Source organism: Bombus flavifrons, chromosome 10 (genome assembly GCF_040668555.2).
Source record: "Bombus flavifrons isolate JBK064 chromosome 10, iyBomFlav1_principal, whole genome shotgun sequence".
Lineage (NCBI taxonomy): Eukaryota > Metazoa > Arthropoda > Insecta > Hymenoptera > Apidae > Bombus > Bombus flavifrons.
The window spans coordinates 13,947,298-13,965,436 of record NC_138451.1 but is presented as its reverse complement, the minus strand read 5'-3'; the positions used below and the strand labels follow the sequence as shown (position 1 = coordinate 13,965,436).

Sequence of the window (18,139 nt, the reverse complement as noted above, 5' to 3'; positions counted from 1 at the left end):
TCCAACCGAAAATAGAAAGAGAAGAGAGAGGAGGAAGAGAGGGAAAGAGAGAAAGTTAGGGTCGTTGGATGGGAGAAGGAATCGGAGTACAGTCCCGTGTCCCCCGCGTCATGAATCATGCATTGTCATCCCCTAGGAATGAACTAGAGCGCTCTGTGGTCGCGCGACCCGTCCGACAAATAAACAATGTTATTTGTTCTCTGGGATCTCGACCCATTCGCAGTGGTCCAAAAGATTTCGTGAGGACGGAAGGACGAGTGTCGGAGTTCCGCACTTTCGCAAACCAAAACGGCGAGAGAAAGGATGAGAGAGGATCTCCTTTCCCGGCATCTATTTCTTTATCTCGTTCTAACTCCGCTTCTCTCTTTCTCTCTCGTTTTCGCCCTCTCTTTGTTCCTCGTCACCATTTTCCATTCGCTACCTTTATTTTCTCAGAATCACACCTGTCAACGACAGGGATGCTGTTTAAACAAGACCGAACGTGACGAGATCTAGACATACATATAGCCGAATCTCCATTCATGCGCAAATAAGGAATCCTCTCTTCTGCTGTAAATTAATTGCCCGACCACATTCCTTACGCGTTACATAATTCTAATCGATTATTTTTCTTTGTGTTGCAGATGAACCGTCCTATTCAAGTCAAGCCGGCGGACAGTGAAAACCGCGGAGGTGAGAACAGGCAATCGAACCAGTATATCTGGCTCTAAGATTTCACTAATAAGATCGAATTTAAGTATAAAGACAATAGTTTTAGAGATATTTGAAATGTTAACCTAGCCGAATTATTAACTTGCGATATTTTTTAGCATATACTTTCATACGGTACTAATATTTCAAGATTTTTATTAGCATCCAGTGCTAGAATGAAAATTTTCTAGAACATCGACGATTATCTTTTAGCGATCCGATATATACGTAGGACTGACAATTTTAGAAACTTAGCTTCGTAATTCTACTTTGATATTTCCTACATTTCTTGAAAGCCGTTAAAGCTCTACCGATGGGGACGACGGTTAGTGTACAGGTTACTACCGAAAACTACAACTCGTTCGCTTATGGTAGCTCAAAATATATAACAAAAGCCGCGTTATCGATCAAAAGCTGCAATAAAAAATAACCGGTTTAATAGCGAGCAATGAAATACTTTTATTGAATTGAAAAGCATTCGCTATAACATGCAGTAATATACGTTAACAACCCATACGTAACTTTCAATCGAGCAAACACAAAAAGGCATGTCCTGATAAAAATTCGTTTCCATATAGTATGCGCATCGTTCTGGAGTTACGTACTATTCATTAATTTCGAGGCATTGCAAATGGCATCGATATATACGTGCATATATTCGCGATCGTTTCAATCTTTTACGTTTCCACGCGAGCTAAACTTTATGTACATACATATATATATATACATCGGTACACGGATGGTGGATTATCGAACCTAACTTATTAAAAAATAAGATAACAATTGCCAGCTTATCGAGTTTACACAGGCTGGTTGTAACGGCAGACATAAAGATAAAACACAAATACAGCGAAACAAGTGACTCTGATATTCATTGGTACATTTTCCTTAATGGCACGTTTGTTTTTTTCCTATGCGTCCTCGTCTAATTTTTCTCCGTCACGCCACAAGTTAGACCTTATAAATCATAGGAAATTTACCATCGTTGCTCGCTGCATACGTCCCCGTTTATCGCCTTGATCCGTTGTAGCGCCATGTAACTTCGTGTTAAAAGTTACATATCCCCGTGTATCTAACTATAATATATTTTTCAAGTCATCCAATCCATTTACTCGCTATATCGATGTAGTACGCCATTCTAACGGTACACTAGGTTTTTTGTTCTCCGCGTCAAAAAAGTACTTTCTCGTTTCTACTATTTCTTCTAAATTCTAAATTCTTACTAAATTTAAACAATTCTAAGAACTAAATTTTAGAGCATGAAATTCACTTGGTCCGCTAACGATGAGGAATTGATGTTTCGAGATTTGCAATGGTAATATTTTGAAAACAAGTTTCATCGTTTTGCCGTACGAATCTTCTACTATGAAAATACGATCGTACAAATAATTGTCGTAACTTTATCTGAACGAAATATGTACATATAGGATGTTCTGTGCAAGTTTTCATTACAACTTTATAATTTTATAATTCCAGTTTGCATAACGTTAGTACCTATTTATAATCATGAATACTCGGATAAGCGTAAAATTTAATCAAATATATTATGCAGGTGTGCGTGTCTCTCCTTTTATGAGAATTAAATAATTGATGCTCATGAAACAATTTAGATGATTAATTTCCATGAAATATCATACCATCTTCTGTCAATATTAACTTCGCCTATTTGAATTATATATTTGTACTTTCTCACGTGGATTTTATTATTTGGTTTTGTCGGATAACGAATTCAACAACTGACGACTTGTACATTTTCTAAATATAATATTTAAAGAAAGATGTCAAACAGTCGAATAAGATTTAAACGATCGCGTAAGACGTTGCAAAAAAGCTCTATTTTTACTGTATTTTTACCCATATCCTTATTGTTGTCGTTCAAACGCCATGAAATGCGACGAAATCCGGCGAAGATATTTGCACGCATAATGGAATATTGCGAATAAGCCGTCCAAATATCGGTTCCCAAAATTCACGGAAACATGAACCCAAAGAACGTTGTACCGAGCAATTCGGTGAAGTTGATGCTGGCCCTCGAAATCGTTCGCTCAAACGGGTCTGAATAGAAACGCGCACGAGAAGTAAATCGCGCAAAGGGCGGAAGGAGATCACGAGCAACCTAGGGGAAAGGGTGGAGCAAAGTATATGAGAAGACGGAGAAAGAGGTAGACGAAAGGATGTAGTATTCGAGGAGAGATACCGAAGAAGGAGGAAAGCGGGTTAGAGAGTGGCGTGCACGAAAAGGGGGAGGTAGTAGATGAGGGGGGGGGGCGTAATTCATATGCTAATCTGGCGTAGATGCCATTGTAATCTCCGGTCGCCTGCCTCGATGTGGCCCCACAAAGCCCCAGCTTGACGCGGATGCAGGAGGAGTGATCCAGAGCTTAACGCTGTCACTGCTTCTGCTTCTACCGTCTTACTGCAACCGGTATACCCCAACGTACATCACGCATCTGCGTAGTCGCAGACTTCAATCACTGTGTTATTGAATTTCGTCAACGACGACGATCCGTCTTCGATCCTCTCGCGACGTCATCTAGCGACGCCGCGCCGGTATCCTTTTGTCGTCGCGTATCTTCGTCCCGCTGTATGTTGTGCTATTCTTACGTGTCATCGCAGTCGTGGGATTGTCTTTGAAAAGATACCCCATTCACCTCTGAGAAAGCGAATATGAAGAATTTCTAACGCTACTTCAAAGAAATGATACGCGAGGCAAGAAGACAAAATCGACGTTCAATTTTATACGAAGCATCCTGCAGTCGAACGTTATATTTCTTGATACGATCTAAGCCTAAGTAGCGTCGAAGCGGACATTTCATATATTACAACCTAGTACGTGAATTCTACTTTGAAACATTTCCTTATCAAAGATGTGTAGTGTGTTCTTTCGCACTCCGGGGCTTGAACGAATCGACTTTAATCGACGAACCTTCGACGTCGGTATCTTTTTTCGGTACTTTTATTTATATTTCGCTGGCGCAGAGCGGCGAACGAACGAAGCAACTGCTCGTGAAGATGATTCGAACAGTAAGAAACCTAAGTATGATCGATCGTCTCGCAAAAGCAGCCGGAATTAAGTGTACAACGACGAAAACAGATTTGAGAAATGCGTATCTCGCACGGAAGTTGTGCACGAACCCAAGGGTAGCCGAAGTTCCTGCGAGTGGATAAGGGTAGCTGGTGTACTAGAGCAGCTAGTTGAGCAAGTAGATAAGTTTCGATCCCTCGGCGATCCACCTTGCTTCCACCGCCATCACTCGCCCTACTATGTTCGAGCAGATAAACGTATCCTAGGATATCGGGACTCTCGAAAGCTGCCTTCATTGCTGGCAACTTTGAGTTAGCCGACGTGACGCAAGCGCCTCGGTCCGAAGCCGTTGCAAGAAATCCTTGCGGATTATGAGAGGACGACGTGCTTCTTCGCAGTCCAGGGAAACGATGTGCCGTAAATAGCTACGGCATAGGATAAAGTTACGTATGGGTCGGTAATTATAGCGTACTTAACAACCGGAAGCTCGTTAAGAACGGACAAATTTATACCGAATCAAATTAACAACCGGTAACACTAAATTCGGTTGAACGTCTCGCTATCTAACTTTTTACAGAATTTTTGCATGATCAAAAGTTTCTTCGTTAACCGCGCCTATGGTTCTAAAAATTCCGTACTGGTCTGTGGTATATCTGATTATACAATATGTGACGTACCTCTATATGTAATTATTATTGGCTATTGTACCTCCGATAGAATCAAGATCTTGCGTTTTTAGACACTACCATATTCTTGGGATTCTTACGTATAATCTCACGCACGAACTGTAAGTGAAAGCCGTGTAATTAGAGGTTTTGGAATTAGCATTAAAAATAGGCATATTGATATAAGCATTAGAAACGCTCGAATGAAAATTGCACAACTCTCGTTTTGAAGTTTGTTCGGATCGTTCCATGCATAATTCTCGAGGACCTTTAGAAAAACAGAAGTTTTGAAATATCGGAGAACCGATCGATTAGAAATAAAAATTGCACCGTAAGCTTCGTTGGGTATTATCATAAAAGGAAGGTGTCAGTGAGCGTTCTTTCTCCCGCTGAACAAAAATAACGAAAGAATACGCACAAATGCTTGGGGAATTTTACGCGATGAAATATAACATGTAATCTTTAAACATCGCTGAAATCAATGATGTCTTTTTAAGGACACTATCGAACAAAATGTTAATTAACACATATAGTATGCTTCAACCATTTTTCTACTAAATTCACCGAGGTGACGAGAACACGATTTACCTTCAATTTTTCCACGTTTCCCAATATCATTTTCTTCGTCGCTTAATCGAATCAACGCGATAATAGCAGCAGATTAAGAAAAAAAAAAAAAAAAAAAAAATTGAAAGAAAAGTTCATTGTGTTAGCGAGCTGGTGCGATAAAAGGAAGCACGGTGTCAAACAGTATGTTCGTTTTGTTCTCCGAGTCCGGCGAGAAGATAATTTCCCGAGGGTTAATTCCTTCCTCGATTTCTTGAAGGTCTTAGCCGAGAAAAGGGAACGCGAAGGGCACGTTAACACTTAGCTTGAGCGACAAAGGTCCAATTCTCGGTCCCCACGGTGTCCTGGCACGACAATGGGAACAAACGCTCGATGAAAAGTACTCGGGGCTAAAGGAACGAGAATTCCCTGTCAAGGAATGGCGGGAGGAAGTGTGAGAAAGTGAAGGAGGGTAGGCGAGAATGGGCAGGGTGGACGAAGGGGTAAGAATCCGTGGAGAACAGGGATGCAACGAGGCTGCAAGTCAGGCGAGAATCTAATTTCCCGAGACAAATCCTTAAATGTGCCCTGGAGCCTGGCTGGAAGGCGCGAGTCAAGCCAGCAGCTGGAATGAGCTCGCGTCTAGCAGCCGCGACGACGACCTTTAACTTGGTTCGCCAATTTTGCATCTCCATAACCTCGCGAGAACGCGTCATTAAGTTCATTCACGCGGGAAACGCGGTGAATCGAAAGCACGATCCGCTGCCACGTTATCCAAGGAATGTAAAATTTTGCGATAAAACAGTTACGCCCGACTGAAATTCTCCCTCCCAACTGTATTTCCGACTTTCGAATTTCCGGTTAATGCGAATATTGTTCCGTAATTGGAAGGTGCATTCTTAAATGTACGAACAGAAGCCTGATTTTCGGAAATTTCAGCTTATACGTAAGGTATACGACTGATAATATGTGCGTGAATTATTTGAAAATTTGACCTCTTAGCGTATAACGAAAACGTTTGCACGTGAAACAACGAATTTACGGTTTCCAGAACTTTTCAAATGACTTGTGTATTTCTTTTCGTATCATGCAACAATTCGTAATCTTTGGATCCACGTCAAACGTATTGTTATATTCAAGTAGATTTTAACGTTTCTCGTATGATTTCAGTGCTGAATCTACTACGTAACATTCTTCCAACGTCGTAAAATGTTAATACGTAATATCTGTTAAATTACCATAATGAATTAATCATCTGTTTCTTTCATTTAGCGATAATTTCTAATCTGATATTGCGGACGATATTTATAGTATAAATTTTCTGTGGATCGTTAGGATGTGATACGACTTTCCATAGGAACGATCGGGATAAACGAAATATGCCAGATCGTACAGTCAGGCTAAAGAGAACACACTCGATTGAGCATCGGCAGAGAGGGCATGTCGAATAGTGTTGCAAGGATACATATAGGCAACGACGACAACGAATGGTGTACTTTTGGGCCCAATGGCATTTCTTTGTTTCTGTTCTGTATTCCAGAGTGCATGATGGACGACGGGAGCACCAGTGCCATCTTCTGGAAGTAGGAGGCACCGGTGGCGGCCGCTGAAGGTAACTTCGACTTCCAGGAGATAGCTAGCTTCCTTCCAGTACCTCTATTCTTCTTCTCCGCAAATCGGCAGAAGGAGAACTTCTCTAAGAGAAAAAAGAAAGAAAAGAAAACGAATTTTCCTCTCTCATCACGCCATCACCGCTGATTCAGCCAGCACAGCTCGCCGCAAAGTTCATTTTGCTGCTCGCTAGTGTTTGACCCACAAATCCCGGCATTCCTTTACGAACTTCCCTTCCCTTCTTCTTCTACGCTACTCTCCAATTTCTTAACCCGACGCACAACCGGCATATATCTATCAAAATTCCGAATATTTCCGCAGGAAAAATATATTTTCCGTCTGGTCGAATTTTTCTCAAAATTACAAATTTTCCTTTCGATAAAAATTGACAAATTGGCTTTAAAAGCACCGGCCATGATTCATGGACGTATCTCACATTTGTTGCCAATCGTTTTTTCGATTTTTCCTTTTTACGATAAAATTTTCTGCTCCTTGCGTGCATCTTAAATAGCGCAGATCTTTTAGAAAAAAAAAAAAGATATTCCTACCATTCGATTTTCGCGTAATTCGATCGATGGACGTGTCTTCCGCTGAAGACCATTCTCCGTTTCAAACTGCCGTTCCGTTCTTCCTAATCCATTTCATCCAAAAACACGGATATACAACGTGATACACTATAAGGTATTATAAATGATGTGCGTGCCCTTTCACATGCGTGAACCTTTATTTAGTAGCCGTAAACTTGTCGTTCGTGTTTTTGTTCTAGTTATTGCGCACAGGCGTTATCACACTGTTCAAACCTCGTTATCGCGGTATCCGCGTGGATGCTCTTAGAATCCCTGAATATCCCGTAAATTAATCTGGCCAGTCATTCCGCTTATTAAGGGAAGAAAGAAAATTAGTTTGAAAAAATGAACGATGTCTAGTGCGATCTTAGAGCGTCTACCGACCGTATCATACAGAGAACCTCTTTTTTTATTCCGAAGGCCGAGTATGTCGTGTACCTCGTAAAATCCAGGCTCCTTAATTAATTCCAAATCCAATTTCACCTTATCCGTTCGTATGGGCAACCACCTTAAGCGTATATATATATAGACAACGTATATATATACACTCTATACCGCTCTTTACAGCTATGACCATAAAATAGTGGCTCGCTCGTTGGATGTGTTGTCTCGTTCGTTGTCGATGTGTTTTTTATCACCTTTGTAAATATTTTCTGATTATGATGTCAGCTACGTTTCTCTTATTGTATTACTTAGATATGATTCTATATGAAAACTTTTTTACCTCCTTCCTCCCTTCCCATCCTCCTACCATGTTCCCAAAAAAATCTTCATCAATTTCCTATTTGCCACGTCTTTTGTCACGTAGTCCCAGTCGATTTTGCACACCTACGATTACTTATTATCATTATTATACAGGGGTACACGTACACACAGGATACACATTCAGTGCAGATATTTCTAAGAAAGAACATTTTTATATCACTATCGACTGTTTAATCGATTGGTCTATATTGACGGGCGAGGCAGGAAAAAAAAAAAAAAAGAATGAAAATTTTCAAAAATTTGCAAAAATTTGCAAAACCAGACTTACCGAATTCAGACAGTCATATGTCGTATTTGCACAGAATTACGTCAAATGAATCGCTAAACTTTAGAATGGTAATATACATACATACGAAAGCAAACTGTTTCCCTAGCTTTGTAACTAAAAAGGACCTTTGTATTCGGTAATTTTATAAGATATATTTTTCTCATTTGTCAGTAGTGTAATTACCATATACATGTCTATTTATGAAAACGATTAAATTAATTAAATTTTCCTTTTTTGCGATATAAATTTTACAAAGTGGTATTTGATGTCCATTGTTCGGATAATGTGTTATAATCTTTTCTATCTACTAAATGCGCGCAATTATCGTTCTTGCAAGTAATAGCATTATAAATGTGAGTCATGCATTACGTAAAAATTGCTAGCAATCGATTAGTAGTATTAAACTTTTAGTACATTCAACGATCGTTATCGCGTAAATTTACAATGATTGAAAGAAAACAACAATAATATTTTCAATAAGTTTAATCTTTCCTCGCAATCGGTCGAGTCTACATGACAAATTAGAGACAGCTATAATTTGGAAAGAAACGTTCCTTCTACATAGGTCCTTTTTAGATTTTTCGAGTAAATAGATGCAGCTATCGAAAGTTTAGCGACCAATCGTACGATTACTTCCTACATATTTTTGCAGCTAGTTTACGCAGTAAAAGAAAAAGTAAACAAACGGAGACATAATCAGGCCCAAATGTGCTCCAACGAAATAACAAATATCACCGGGATTATAGGTCTTGCGTACAAGTTAGAAATAGCTGCAGATTGATAAAAGAATAATAAATAAGTGGCGTGTGACCCTTTATAAGCGATATGTTAACCTCAGCACCACGCGGAACACACTGGTTGGTGGTATTTATTAAATTGTGCGATACGATTGCGTATAGCGATTAAGATTGCTATTACCGAGATACAAACTGCTCGCAAATCTAAGTGTAAACAGAGTATCTACGCTGAAACGTACTCATGAATAACACTTTTCTAAAGAGCTCGGAAGATGAATGTTAATTTGGAAAGTACGAAACCACCGCCTAGAAGTTCCGCTCGTAGTTGAGTTGCTTGTACGCCCCATCTGGTTTTTACGCGAATCCCGTTTTTTCTACATCTCTTTCTTCGGCTTGTGGTGTAGGACGTAGGATTGAAATTGGTTGAATTAATTTTAATTTCCTTTAATGTCGTTATTTTTTACCTTCTAATTCCCGTTGAAATACATTATTCGTCTCTGTTCACACGTGTACGTCGTGCTACATACCAATGTCAGTATTACGAACAATATTTTATTATATTTGTCATTTTATATCCGTTACGTATACCCGTATAGTGAACGCATATGTGTATACATATACATTCCTAAATGTAACGAAATGTTCGGCCGTTTACAGGCTATCGCGTAAATTTTCATATAACACAGATCGTATATGTATATATCTGTATACATATAAATATATATAGATATACATATGTATAGACATGTATATGTGTATCTATATAACCCTTATCTCCTTCCCCTTAGGATGGTGGATGCTGGTGTAACCGTGTAACTTTGTCGTTTTCGGTGTTAGCCGCAAAATCTCTTTTTAATGCCTAAAAAGCGCTATAAGCGAAATCGACCTCGATCCTAAAGCACACACTAACGTATTTCTTTGTATTTTTTCTCTGTTCTCTCTATTTCGACACGCGGCCGACCCGCAGACAGAAAGCTGTTCGTGGGAATGCTCAGCAAGCAACAAACAGAAGACGATGTCAGACAGTTGTTCACTGCCTTTGGCACAATAGAGGAGTGTACCATCCTCCGAGGACCCGACGGCAGTAGCAGAGGTGAGTAAAAAGAGTATCATTTATCTTTGAGTTTTCACACGGTTCCGTGCCCAGAGGAGACCGAGTGTTTTTGATTCGACTTTGAATTCTACTGAAAATTTTACATTCGAATATTTGATCACGGGAAGTAGAAGTTTGTCCTGAATTCTTCACGCTCCGATCGTTCGCAATTACTTTTCTCCGACTGAGTAACAGAGAATAACTCTGTTTAGCGAACGTTTTAAGCCTATCGAATACAAAGATAGTATTACATTAGAAATGAGAAAAATAAGAAACTAAGATAACAGTATGACGATGTTATAAATATTCTGTACACCGCATCCTAAACCTGCAATATATTTTTTCTTTAAATTGTGAATTTAAACGCGTACTTAAAAATTTGTACCGTATCGTTTTTGCACTCAGCCTGCGCGTAAACCAATGAGAAGACTTTTACAATCGGTATTTAAAGGTAGACAGAGTCTTGATCAAAGAATAAAAGGAAGCAAGAGACTTCTTTGTAATTTTATCGTTTCATCTTTTCATTACGCACGGTGAAATGAATTTCGTTATACGGCTGTGATGAGCCGCGGACCTTGTATCTCGCAGTATTTCCAGGCAACCGTACCTAGCACTGAGAAGAAGATTCATAGGTAGAAAAGAATAAAATTGATGGTAAAGATAAGCCAAGTTCGAAAGGTTCGTGGTGAGGGGACAGTGCAACGAATAAACAGTTATCTGAAAGGAAGCAATTGCCTCGAAGGGGTATCTCACTCGTGCAATTTTGATATCGATGCACGACAGAGAAAAAAGGGTGATTCGAGCACGATGGTATTCGAAGATTTGCTGCTACTGCGATGTTTATACCTGCTCCAGTTGCGAGATGGAAAGAGCGAGATTCACGGATCGGTAAAGATTGCCTCTGAAATGATGAACTGCAAAGGAAAGGAAAGAGAAATCGGAGGAAGCTCGGATGGTGCAGGAAAGGCAATAATTTCCGCTGGACGAGCCAGTGAAATTTAAATATTTTCGTATAAAAATGAAGGCCATGAGAAATGGGATGTCGGTCGAGTTTCTAGAAGGTTTAACAGCAAAGGAGAAGCAATCGAGCAAAACGATTAAAGCCAGGATATAAATAGCGAGGAGGAGATATAAGAAAAGAAGAAGTAAGAAAGGGAACAGGAGACGACGCGACGGAACCAAGTAAGTACAAGTTACAAGAAGACGTAAAGGACGGGGAGGGTTAAGCGGACAACCGGGCAAACAGGTGCGAGTGTAATTAAATTCCAGGTTGAAAGTAAATCTTACTTTCAACGGTTAATAAGATTTTGATTCGCAGTCGATGACGTAACGTAGCACCGATCGTCTTTGGAAGGAACCGAAAATTTGAAATGCGACGGGATTCTCGGTAGAAGAGATAAAGGCGCGGTACTCGAGGAAAGACCCTTGCGACGTTCCATGACACGCTGCGCTCCTTTGCTTTACGAAGACCGAATCTCCTGTTCTCCCGTCTCTCTCTCTCTCTCTCTCTCTTCCCGCCTTCGTCAGTTTTCTCTGTCTCCGTCTTTGTCTCTGCCTCCCTCTCCTCCTTTCGTTCCTTAGACCCGTAGTATCGTAGTCTGCGTACCGTTACCTTCGAGTCTTTTGGGGTCTTTATCGAAAAACGGAACGACGTTGCTTCCGCTTTTCAAGCTCTTTAATTAAAATTACACGAACGCAAAACATCATTGCGTTTCTTCGGATTGATCGGTAGCCTGGAACATTTCGCCGGTCGCTTACAAGGATTGCTAGTAATTTCAATGTCGACGTTTATTTCGCGATAAAAGGATGTTAGAAAAGGAGACTCGATCCGTGAATAAAACTTCACAGCGAAATTGGTTTCATGGATTAATGAAACGACGCGATAGACATCGATCGATACATTCTTTTCAATCGGAGTAATTAAGCGTTAGAGAATTCTGGAAAAATTCATTTCTCTCTGCCTCTCGCGCCAGCTGTTTGATAATTTATCGATATTTGATCGATCAAAGCCCGAGCGTAAGCATCGCCAAGATACAATTTCGTGCGTCTAAAATAAGAGAAGAATCTTCTCGGACGCCTGATATATTTAACAGTTCGGGATAAACTTGCGTTAATGAATTTAATTGCTAACATCCTTAAACGTCTGTAGCCAAGTTTCGATGGGCTGGATACGGTTTCTAGAGCGAAAGGTACCGATCGCTTATTCCCTGCAACTCTACCATTACATCCCTCGTCCTGGTTCCGTCCTGACGGAAACTTTCCGAACACGCTTCATCACCGGTCGCTTGGGTTCGCTCGAGTTTCATAACTAGCTAATCCGTTACGTAATAGAGAGATCAGGAAGATCTCTCCTCTAGGACTTCATCTGTATATCGCTTTAGGTCTACCGCAACAGCCGGTAGAGATGACGTATAGTATCCTAATCGTAAGCGAGCTTTATTTCAACTTACGTTCAACTAAAGTTTTATTTCTCTGCGGAGTTTATTCGTCGATAATTATTCGTAAAAAAATAGTCATCGAAAGGGAAGCAAGAAAATATCTACGAGAAAATGTAAAATTAGGAATTATAAGCGCATAAGCGCAGCAAGTATCCTTCCGTTTCCTAGATTTTGTTAGACAACATCAGCCGAGAATTACAGTCTCCTCGAAAGTTATTGGCAGTCCTTTCTTTGTTTTCAAATAACTTCCCTTATCGGATGATACTACCTAGATTGGTAGTTCGAAAGGTAGCAAAAGACTTCTCGGTAACGAGGAGTTTAAGAAGGGAATTCGGTTCGACGACTTTATGGAAAGACACGACGATTGTCTTCGTCATCGTTCAGGCGGTTCGCATTCCACCAATGCCGCCATAGTAACGACAGACTCTTCGTCCAATTATTTTTCCCTCGCTTCGAAACATTTCAACACCACTTCAGCGAACGAACTCGTTCTATTTTCTCGTTTCCGTGCCAACCTTTCCTCGCCTTGTTCCGTCTTCTCTCGATCCCTCTTTCTTCCTTTCGTTTCGTCTCTTTTCAATTCCTTTCGACTTCGTTTTTCGATGTGCACAGGTCCCAACCGGGCCATCCCCTTAACGCGGACCTCCACAGCTCGCATTATTTCAATTGTACGAGCAGCAATAATTCACCGCGCTAAGAAGATTATAAAATGTTTATGAATAATGGAACGAAATACTATTTGAAGCGGGTCCAAGGGTGCTTCTCTACACCCGGAGCGCGGGAGGGTTCTACGATGAGGTACTACCAACGCTAAAGCCAATAATGCTACGGAGCTACCTTTGAAAACGGGGAGGTGAACTCCTCTGTATCCGCGTATCCGCTTATTGTAGCACGCTATATCGTAAACGTTAAACGAATATTCGCGCAACAGAACAATTCCGTGTATTAACTTGTAATAACATTGCGTGCTTGTATTTTCAATTCCCCTTCCGTTTTGTTGGCAACCTTCACCAACCTGCTATTCATATCCGATCTCTCGACCGTCCACCGGTATTATATCATTTCTAAGTAGCTGTCATCGTCGGAAGACGCAAACAACGGGATTACATATTTCCTTCTTCCTCCTTTGGCCTCCACTATTTCATTGTTTATTAACAATAATTCCGTTTGACGGAGATGCTTCTCTCCGATATCGTTTGATCAGGGCTTCACGATCCTTCTCTATCGCCACTTCGCGTACTTCAAATAAATGATTACTGAAAATCTTCGTGATGATTTGTTGCGAGTTTTCTAATCCATTTTTCTGTATAAAACGTCGAAATCGACTATAACGTAAATACGTTGATTGGTTGCGTCTTCTCGCGAATTTTCACGATCAATGTTATTTCTTATTTTATAACCGGCCATCGATCGAAACGAAAACGGTTGTTTTTCTTTCCTTTTTTCTTTTTTTTTTTTCTTTTTTATTTCTTTTAACAAGCATGATGTGCCAGGCGGGAATGCATTTTCAATAACTCTCGTTCGCGTTTGATCATGTGACGTCAACGGATTAGAATGGTCCCGTTAACGACATTACTGACAGGAAATATGACAAATCAATAATTTCCTCGATCTAGCATTTTATGAGGGAGTATTAAACGGGCGATAGTTATCGATGATTAATCGTTCTCCTGTCACCTGCACGGGTTCGTCCGTCTGTTGAACGTATCGTGTCTTAACACGCATAATCAATTTGGAATTTTCCCTTTACGCAACCATCGATGAAACTATTGTATCACGTGTCTTAAAGTCGCTTCTTTTATTTTTTGAATCGTATAAAACTCACGACCTTCGAACAAGTCTCTGGAAGCTAAATCATGACTCTATTTTTGGCTGAAAGCTGTCGAATCGGAAAGAGAACGTGAGATAGGGTACTGGCTTGAAAAATCGCTTACATAAAAAGATGGAACGCAAACTGAATAATAGCCATTATACCGAACAGAACATCGTATTACGATTACTATGACGACTAAGGGAATATTAATCGATATCAATCGGATCGATCGATACGCGTGTGTTTCGATATAAAAAGAAGCTCGTTGATACAGAGACAGAGGTAGCGACGAAATTCATTGGCACATTCAGTCGTAACTTTAATTCGGCAAATTGGTATAAGCATAACGCGACGGAAGAGCGAAAGACAGATACCTGGCGATATTTCAAATGCCACGAGAAGGACACTAAATCAAAATGATGCCGCGAAATCGCCGGAAATCCAGACGCGGTAGCTTGAATGCAGACACACGAGTCCAAACGGTAAATCACGGGCAGCCTCGTCGAGTGGCTGTCGGAGAGTCCTGGTGCCTGGCTCTCGTCGTACGAAGCATTTATTAATCGCTCAGTTCCTAAATCCCGTGGCGCAGCTGGGCTCGAAATGTCTGTACGTATTGCAAAGTAAAGCGCGTGAGAGGGGACGCCGGGTCCTCTGGGAGAGGATTAGGTCGGACATATTGAGAGCTTCCACCCGAAAGCACCCTCCTTCTCGAGTTCCAACCCCTGTTGGAAAGGAGAGTGCAAGCTGAACACCGTCCGAACTGCTTATACAAGGAAAATTGTGGCTTTGCTGGCGTAAACACGCTACTATGTCGGACACTTCGCATAATTGTAAACCATGTTTGTCCTGATAACGTTCTATTACCGATACACCCTGTTTTCTATTTACCCCTGCACTCACATCGATTGTTTGATCGGATAATGCATTACTTGATATTACTTCCGTTCGTTCGTTATGAGTCACGATTACCGTGTACGATGTTAATTACTTCGATCGTATATTCTGTATACGATCGTTCCATCAAAGATAGATTCGTCATTGGTCTACCATGGATCTTTCTCGACAACTTAAAATTTTGAAGTCCTATTTGGCTATAATACATTTTGATATCGTTGCATAAAGATACTTTCACAGCTTCTTTCGCGTCTCTCCCGCTTCGCGTAGTCTTCGGAAGTCAAATCACTATTTTGTAGATAGTTGGAATAAACCAATGACATTCGATAGTTGGCTAACTCTTAATCATGTCACCAACCTCCAACTCGTAAATATTTCTTCTGGTCAAAAGTAAAATAACGTTCGGCTAATTGCCTTGATGAGTCTTTACGAGATACCGACGCTAACAATAACTCGTACATTGTACACGCAGCGCTCGGTTACTTAGATATTTAATCCGATAGTTTATTTCCGTTATTCGGTCCTCGCGATGTTCATACATATATTAAATCGTATTCAAAGTCGAAATAAATATACACGCGGTATTTAATAACAGTCTCTTCCCAAGTTTAAATACTATTCGGTGATATGGAATTTATTTCGCGATTTGTTTACTAAAACGAAGAAAAAAGAGTATCCCGTCGCTGACAAACAAATTCATTCGTCGCTTAAATGAAACCTGTCAGTCGCTCGTATCGTTGATTAAATAAATTTCTGCTTATTACGTTATCAAATTTACGAGAAATTAAATCCCATATAAAACAGGATAAAAAGAGGCGGCCGGTAATTAAAATTGTCTTTGATTTAATCGCAAGTTTTTAATCACTTCACCGGCCCGTATAATTCCACTTGGTAATCCAGCATTAGCATTTCTAAAGTTACGACAAGTTTTTAAATGGAAAAGATATTTAAAATCCAAGCTGATTCGAACTGTTTGCAATTTCGATGAGATTTGTCAGCAGACGGTGCTTTACGATAACGCTTTTGATTTACCGTTCCCATGTCGGATGTCGTACCCGCTCGTGATAAATCAATAACGGTCCACTATGTTATTTCGTAAATTTATTCTTCCACCGAGTGGAACATCGTGATCATAGGTGTGTCACACGAGTTCCGTTTCGAAGGTAATGAAAACGAACGGCGAGAATTTCAAGAGGACTTGCTGAGTAAATGTCGCGTAAGCAATTCGCGTGACCAACGGATTTCTTACGGCAATACGTTTTGTTTTAATATCAGAAACCTTTCATTTAACGATTATCAAATAGCATCGTGTTTCGAGTCACGCGAAACGTGCGAAATCTGATAAAAATCCCAGCCACGTCATCGAACCGCTCCCGACGTTGGCAAAAACCTATTAAGATCGAATAGGGTTAAATCGGTGGACGATGGTCCAAATGATACCAAGTTTGTTTGGCACCCTTTTACGTTTTCGCGTGCGTGGATAAAAATATCATATTAAAAGTTCTATGTACTCTTCTTCGCGGAAAACCGCGTGAAAGAATAAAACCATTTAAATAATTCGTTATCTCAACTATTAATAACTCCATCTCGCACGCCGAATATATGAAAATTATGAATTCGTATAACACAAAAATCTAAATCCCGATTGATCAATTTTTTATCATTGTTTATACGTATACATGAAAGTGGATTAACATTTTGTAACGGAAATTAATGCAAAACACATAATATTAATATTCCATATATTTTGTCGATAAATAAATGTTTTTAAAAACATTAAATCGTGCAATTTCTATATTTAAACAGTTTTTTTTTTTTATATAAAACACTATGTGATGTATACGTTCGATTCTAATTTTGAACACCTTTTTATTGAAAAACAAACTACACTGTAAAAAGATGAAATATTGTTCCATTGTAAAGACTGTTTCATACACAAAACTCGTAAAAATAGACGCTTTTCTTTTCAGTTGCGCTTAGTTTTATTTCTAAAAAAAAAAATTAGTTTACTTTTCTAGGTCACCCTGTGTATCTCATTCGATAAAGTTGACACGTATAAATGTCATCGACTTCTTATTAACTTCAAAAAATATTTTTTAAGATGAAGATACATTTATAAAGTGTAATTTAGTTTCCTTAACGATAGAAATGGTTAACAGAGTGTGTGTCGCTACTTCATTTCATGATCATAATATATTTATTATAACCTTCAGCTACTATCGTTCGATCATACATGACCTGTGACCAGTTTCAACTACGTTTTCAAGATAGTAAGCGTGATTTACCTGTACTTCCTTGACCTATAATATTTACAAAATAAATTATAATCGATGATCACATTTTTCGATAAAAATATTCTTCACTGTCTGTACAATACGATGCTAGTTATACAATCATCTATTAATCTTTATAATTTACAGTGATTTAAAGCGTACTAACAAAGAAAGTTGCCCAAACATGGAAATCAGCTCTGGGAACGTAATGTTTGCCAATTATAGTATTCGATCCCTTGAAAACTAAATCGAGTGTTACTTATTTGAAGAATCGAGCAGCTTTCAAAATTGATGTAAATAGTCTTTATGTTACTACGGAGAAAGCAAAGTAATGCCCTTCCCCAAAAATAACTTCTATAAAGATCGAGTTTTATAACTTCGAAGTATTACTTCTCAAATTTCATTTACCAGGCAGATGACTCCTCCCTTGTAAGTATCATACGGCGACTTATGGACGAGAGTGTACCTTTCCATTTAAAGTATTTCTCCTCTGTATCCAGTAGGTTTGGACGACGTTGTTTCTAGTCAAGGACATATAATTTTCTCGTTTCAGGATTGCAGATCTTCCGCATGGCCGAGTCTAAAAGCAGAATTCTTTTGTTCGCGCAGCTAGCAGCGCGAGATGCTGCTACTAGCTACCAGTTTTAATGTTCTTACGTTAATACGATCCCACCATACTAGACCGTGGATGGAAGACGATCGGTGAATAACGAGGGAGGAGGTTGAATGGACACGTGGTCCGTTGGTCGAATGAT

General features: G+C 39.7%; 1 protein-coding gene across 15 annotated transcripts in view; it reads left to right on the top strand.

Annotated features, from left to right (window-relative positions):
* Positions 1-18,139, top strand: part of bru3 (CUGBP Elav-like family member bruno 3) — a 561,536-nt gene that overhangs the window by 479,725 nt on the left and 63,672 nt on the right. For 10 of the 15 annotated variants that reach the window (XM_069122357.1, XM_069122358.1, XM_069122356.1 and 7 more), the window contains 2 exons: positions 624-672; positions 9,841-9,966. In XM_069122357.1, coding sequence (XP_068978458.1) covers positions 624-672; positions 9,841-9,966 — 175 coding nt within the window. The other 5 variants (XM_069122360.1, XM_069122361.1, XM_069122365.1 and 2 more) reach the window with 3 other exon arrangements.